The sequence below is a fragment of the Hirundo rustica genome, chromosome 4 (assembly GCF_015227805.2).
Source record: "Hirundo rustica isolate bHirRus1 chromosome 4, bHirRus1.pri.v3, whole genome shotgun sequence".
NCBI classification, from domain to species: domain Eukaryota; kingdom Metazoa; phylum Chordata; class Aves; order Passeriformes; family Hirundinidae; genus Hirundo; species Hirundo rustica.
The window spans coordinates 35,345,772-35,352,777 of NC_053453.1; the positions used below are offsets into that span (position 1 = coordinate 35,345,772).

Sequence of the window (7,006 nt, forward strand, 5' to 3'; positions counted from 1 at the left end):
ATAAATAAAATTACAACAGACACATTTGAATGGTTCAGTTAAAAAAAAAAAAAAAAAAAAGCCCAGAAATGTTTAAAATCTGAGAGTTAACTTAAAGTCAGTGCAATAGAGTTAGTCACATTCTCTTGAAATATTAAGTAGACTGCCCTCCTGGTAACTTCAGGGCATAATAATAATAGTAACCAGCAATTAATCATCAGTCCTCTAGTTCAGAAATTTGCTTCAACATTTGCTTATCTTTAAGCATGTCTACTTGCTTGATTTGTATCTAGATATGTTTAGTAGTAAGCAGACATAAATATGTTTTCCTGAATAGAGTAACTTCCCCATACTGGTGCTTGTATCTCCATGCCAAATAGATAAGACTAATCTCATAACATCCCTCTCTTAAGACAGCACCAGATGGAAAGCTGGGTACCATTGTAATGTAATTTCAAGATTTCCATATGGAAACTGGGCAAACACTGCCTCAGTCCATATTTTCAGGTCAACAAACACATAACAAATAGACAGGATTTTAAGACAAAGTAATTTCTTATATAATATTAGGGAATATAAATATTTTGATTAGTATTTCCTTATAAATAGTTACTTAAGATACTTAAATATTAATAAATAAATGCATAAAAAATCAATAGAAAGATTGAAATAAAAAATTCTCGTCCCAACAAGATTTGCACAGTAGCTCAGTACAGAGGATTATAAGATGGCATTAGCATTTGCACAGCCTCTGAAACTGTCTTCTTTTTCTTTTGTGAGAACTTGAGGTGTCCCCCAGCTTTTGTAAGACGATGAACAGCTCATTCACAGCCTTGCGCTGAATTTTCAAGTCACTCATCTGTAATAAGCAAGAAACAGATGGAACAAAATCATGCCAAGAGCTATAAGGGTATACTGACCTCAACACACAGGCTACCCTGCTACCAGGGTAAAACAGAAGGACATCTGCAATTTTCAATTCCCTACTACCTAATGCCCAACAACAAAGAGCCACTATGTCACAGATTTTTGTTTTCCACTTTCTGTGCTACTTTGCAACCTGCCACAGACCAGCCATACTCTGTGAAACAGAGCTATCTCATAGCTGAAAGTACCTGACTCCACTGGGGCATCATCTGCAGACCTCTGAGGAGGTCGGTGGTTTGTGACTTTGGCATGAGCACCATGAGCCAAGCACTCCCAGAGCATTCCAAGTGCCACAGAGCATTCCATAGCCAGGCACAACTTTCCCAAACAATTTCTATGCCACAAACGGCTGTTGTCAGTGGCAGCTCTGGTGTACAGACTGTGGGACAGTGCTGTGAGCACCTCTGTGCCAAACTGAAGCAAGACTCAGCACTACCCCACACTGTAGACCTGCAGCAGCCCCTGCAGGTGGAAATATTTGGTTTTCCAGCATGAACTGAGCTACAGAGGGATTAGGATATAGGTTACTGAAGTGTTATTAGCTTAAATATCACTCAAATCACAACTGGAAAGTATAAAGTCACAAGATGCAGAGGCAAAGGAAGAGCCTTACCTGAAGTTTAGTCAGGTCCTTGAGATCTTCTATCTTCTTTGAGCCATCAGAAAGGCTTTCTTTCAGAGTATGAAGCTCCTCAGCTATGTTTCTGACATGAGCCTTTGACTTGTCAGTGTTTTCAAGCATTTTCAAGTACATGGAAATAATCTGACTCAGGATGATCCTTTTTTCATTTCTCTGTTGAAAAATACAATCAAAAAGAAAGGTGTGTGAGTGCCCATCAGCAGGGAAAGGAAGGAAGATAAAACTCAGCATACAGGGGCTCTTTGCCACTTGAAACAAAATGATAAAGATGTCGCAACACATCTCCCAGGCTTGGCTGTACCTCTGGGTCAGTTCATGGTGCAGTATAAAGCTTTTTTATGGGGATTTTTGTCTCATTTCTAAGCTACTGAAGAGAACTCTGCTCATGTTCATTCTATTGCAGTTAATTACACTGGTTTTGGGAGCTGCTTTGTACCAGAAAAGCACCTGAGATGCTTCATCGTATCTGGTTTTGACTCACCTCTGTCCAGCTTGACAGCCTCTCTGTAAAAATAGGTCCACCATCAGCTACATCAGAATGACTCGAGTTCTGCAAAAAACCCAAACATATCTATTACACAATTTTTATAAATTACAATATTTATCACAAGGTAAATTTGTGTTCTTTATTCAAAGGAGCATCAAAATTCAGATTTTTGCACATCTGGTCTACAGCTATCACAATGCTTTCACTTCTCTAATCACCAAGTCCCATTGCTTGGCTGTCTGGTATCAGAAATGGTATTACTTCTCTTTTCAACATCTTCTCCCACTATAACTCATCTGAATAGAGATGTTTAGCACATCCATTTTCCCAAATGCTCCCTGTAAGTTTTGCTATTGACAAATGAAGATAAAAGCTCATGAGCACAGCAACTGGCTAAAAATCATTAGGTCTGATCTTGGCATGTTTTCTAGTAAGTCAAAGTCCAGAAGTTTGTAATCTGTGACCCTAAATTCATACAGTCTCAGTAAAATCTCCTATGGAACAAGAATGAGCTGTTTTTAGTATAAAACTATAATTTGCAGAATTGGAGAACATCCCAGTAGCCCATAGTCAGGTATGGGGATATGCAAGATTCATAGGCTATTGAGAGGCTCACAGGCACAGAGTTTAACCATCAGATGTTGGCAACTGGTTCTAGGAAGCAAAGAGCAACACAACTCTCCTACCAAGGAAAGACAAACTGAATCATTTCCTCTTCTGTGTGTCTTTTTTTCCTTTTTGTGTATAACACTGACTATTTCCTTCTTTTGTCTGCTCAGTAGTTTAAACACAGTGAGTGAAAAGAGCAAATTTTCAGTCTGACAGGAATCTTCTAGGCTGATTGGTTCCCCACGCTAAGCACACCAAACTGATTTTTTTCTACTTCATTTAAGGCATAATGCCACTTTTACAGCCAGTTTCCTGCAAACACTGAAGTATCACACCAGTCTTTACCATTTCAGGGTGGTTCTCTGACTAGTGAACTTCAACTATCATTTGCACAAAATTATGACAAAATCATGGAAAAATCAGAGGTGAAAATAGAAGCAGATTGTTGCAGTTGTTTCCATGCATTTAGAGGGGGAAAAAAACCCAACAAAAACATTTTGAAAATAAAAGCTGTTAATTAAAAGATCTACTATACTGTAAATCTGATGTCTCTTACTAATCCCTGCTGAATTTAGCTGTATACTACTTTAATGCCTCCCAGATTAAGATTGGTGAATTAACATTACAGTTATCAAGTTACTAAAATTATATTCCACAAGAAAGAATATTGTGCCAGATTACATTCCCATGCCAGAGCATAGTCACATGTGTGGAAGTAAAATGACTGGAGCATGCAAAAGAATAAGAAGTAGAAATCACCTTTGAGCAACACACTACTACATCTTAAAACAACTTAAGCATCCAATGCATTTGTTAAAGCAAAGGTTCATCTGCAATATTTTTATATTGCTAACTCCTACTAAATCTCTCATTGACATTGCAAACATGAAATTTAAAAAGTCAGTAAATTTCATCTAGTCAGAACTGAACAAAGATTCATATATTCACCATAAATTGCATTAACATTTCTTGTTACAAAGTATTCCATGTAATGAAAGCTGAATTGAGCTAGAAAAAGCTATTGTGAAAGAAAGAACATCTTGAAAAAACCCACAAATTACTACAATAACTGTGACTATTGAAAAACTACATCAGGTTAATGAAAGAACTTAGTAAAACAAACAAACAAAAAGCCATATTCTTGTTAAAAAATGTATGATCAAAAAGCTAGTTCCATGATTACCCTCTATTGGTACATATTGAGTATGTCAATCAGTGCTCAAGTTTGGACTGTATGCAAAGCACAAGCAGCAGGAGCAAAGAAATGCAGTAGAAGACTATACTTACAAAATCAGCTTTCAGTTTGTCTATATCATTTTGAAGTTCAAGAAGATTCAATGTATTTTCAACATGTCCAAAAGAAATCATGATGACAGACAAAACAAACAAGCTGTAGGTTTGGAAAGCCATTTTCTTGGTGATAGTTTAGTTAAACTGCTCAGATAAGTTCTGGGAGAACAGGTCTATGAGCAGAGAACTTCAACTTCTAATAGTTAAATCTTCTATTAGAAGCAAGTAGGTGACTGAACTTCATCAGCCTGTCAGTGGTATTTATACCTGGTCTTGAAATTTTTTTATTTCGTCATCACCGGCTGTGTATATTTAGACAAGATAGTGTTAGATAAGAACCCTTCGTTTTTTGGCTAATCAAAGGAATCCCTCGAAAGCATCTTATTAAAGTACGGTCCTGGAAAAATTTTCAGTGGTTCATCAATGGGTAACATTTACGTGGCAGATTCTGAAGTTTCTTTGACACGTGGTTGGGGAAAAGGGGGAAATCGTCATACTGATCGAGGAGTATGCATTTTGGCTCAAACCTATTCTTACACACCATCTGAAAAGAAATCTTTTGTTGTGGTTAAAGGGTCAGTGCAAGAGTCAACTCATTTCTGGTATTCTTTTAAAGTAACCACTGGGTTTGCCGCGGCTTCTCTACAGACACTTAGAAGTTTAAACATTCTTTCTGCTGCTGCCCCTTTGTGAAACATTTTGCATCCTTTCCATGGTCTAAAGTGCACTTCTGCGGCTTTTGCATTCTTCACCTCCAGATTTAGAATGGGACAAACAAGGTTCCAGCATGAATACAATGATGTATCATATTAAATTCCTCTGTGGTTGTCTACTATCTGTGGGAGCAGAGTATTTAGTACTTAAGACACTCATTTCTGCTTGGCAATGATTAAAATTCCCCATCTGCCATTTCACTTGCACGAATGTGTGTAGCATGTGAAAACAGAAGGACAAGAATGAAAACAAGCCCCATGGAAGAAGACAGACAGGGTGGTCTCCGAGTGCATCCAGAGCCCTGGAACTACTGTGTTGAGGAGAGCTGGGGAAAATGTTTTCGTATAGGAACTAAACTCTGCTTTGGTGGATATAATGGGAAAAGAGCTTTTTCTAAAGAGTCTTATGAAGAAATCACATAATTTTAGACTGCAGTACATGAATGGAGGGTAGGTAGGAGCCTACAATGGAAAGAAAGAAAGAGCCCATAGGGAAAAGAAAAGAGAGAGAATCAGGAAGAGGGCACTTGTGGGCTCAGTTCACAGGGGCTGCAATGGAAGGTGTCTGTAGTTCATCAGAAACATGAAAATTAAAGTGGGTCCCAACAGTAAGATTAGAACTCTCCATTTCAGACACACATAATTCTCTGGATATTCCTTGGAAGAAACTCTACCCAGAAGCTCCTTCTATCTCAGCTAATGACCATTAATGCCATCCAATCTTTTTCATTTGCTGCTTGAAAGAGGACCTCCATCTGTGGAATAGACCTAGACTACTACTACCAGGGAAATTGTCTTTTTTCAGGGAGAAGAACCAAATTTCACCAACAACAGCAGGCCCAAAAGCTGCATGCAAGAACTCCTTGGGAACAGCAGCATAGACAGATTGGACTAATCTTACAACAAACATGGTACTGCACAACAATTAGTGCTGTAATCTGCTTGAGGTAGTAGCATGATGCAATGCACACCTTTGTTTTAGTTTAAGAAGTTAAAACTGATTAAGTAGTAATTTAATTGCTGGAAATGTTGCCATGAAGGTAAGGTAATAGCGCTATTCAAGGATGCTTCAAAGCACTGTAAACAAATGCAAAGTTAACATGCCCACCCTATGGCAGAGAGGTTGGACTAGATGATCTTCAGAAGTCCCTTCCAAATCAAACCATTTTTATTCTGTGATTCTGTGCCAAAAATTAGAATCATAGAATAATTTCATTTGAAAAAGACCCTTAAGGTCATTGAGTGCAACTTCTAACCTAGCACTACTGAGTCCACCACTAAACCACGTCCCCAAACACTACAGTCACATGCCTTTTAATTACCTCCAGGGATGGCGAAAAAATGGAGGTCCCACCAAAATTCAAAGTGGACTCAGAATTCAAAGTGAACTCACAAATGCCAGCACACTGAACAAACCTATTGATTGAAACATCTGGATTGCTTTGCAAAGCAAGCTGAAAGACATGGTATGGCTCAGCTAAATGTAGTCTTACACACAGGAAAATCAAGCACGTGTTACAAGATGGGGACACCTGCTGAGGTTCATTGACAGGCCATGAATCAACGGAGCAACTCTTTGGCAAAGTGTTGGAAAGGACATGTGAAGTGGGAGAGTGAAAATGATTCCTGTCACCTATGGTGCTCTTTATGCAGTCAGAAACATACGACTAGAAGAGGGACTGAGTCATGAAGCCCAGTTTTTGCATTACAGGTTCTAATCGCCACATTCAAATTATCACACGAACCATTGAATGTTCTGTATCAAATCATCAGCTGCACTGAAGTGTATTTTAATACAAAAATATAGCATCCCTTTTCCAAATCCCTTACATTTTAATAAATGGTGCTACATTAATGTTGACATACTAGTCTCATAATATTCTCTTCTGCTGATGCACAGTATCATGTCTCCAAATTATTTTGCAATTAGGCAACCGCCAAGAGCAGATGGTAAGAACATGAGGGTCCTGTGTCTTTTCCAGCCCTGTTTTGCTTCCCATTCTGCCCCAAAGTGATGAACCAGACCACCATTGTCCAGTGTATGTCTTGTGGCCCAAGGACTGTGAACAGTCAGGTTGTGAGGAAGACCCAGGTTCTGATGGTTTCCCTGCACTGCCTGTCCTGAGAACCAACATCATTACAAACGGTGCAGGAGGTATCCTGAAAATATCTGCACTTTCCAAGAGTCCCAAGGGCATGTAATTTTTTATTTGTGTTCTTTAGCAGATATCTGTGGAGTGCATGCTGAAGAGGACTGAATATTTAACACTAACACAAGCTCTTTGTCTGAACACTTGTCCTAATCTAGTTGAAAGAGATGCCAGGATAGGATTGAAAAATCTTGTACTGTACGGAATGGAA

General features: G+C 38.6%; 1 protein-coding gene across 1 annotated transcript; it reads right to left on the reverse strand.

Annotated features, from left to right (window-relative positions):
• Window positions 1-676: 676 nt before the first annotated feature.
• IFNG (interferon gamma) lies at window positions 677-4,108 on the reverse strand. The gene is made up of 4 exons (XM_040062455.1): window positions 3,930-4,108; window positions 2,028-2,096; window positions 1,520-1,699; window positions 677-838 (listed from the first exon to the last, which is right to left on the reverse strand). The coding sequence occupies exons 1-4, from the start codon at window positions 4,050-4,052 to the stop codon at window positions 713-715; spliced, it is 498 nt and encodes a 165-aa protein (XP_039918389.1). The 5' UTR covers window positions 4,053-4,108; the 3' UTR covers window positions 677-712.
• Between the last annotated feature and the right edge of the window lie 2,898 nt (window positions 4,109-7,006).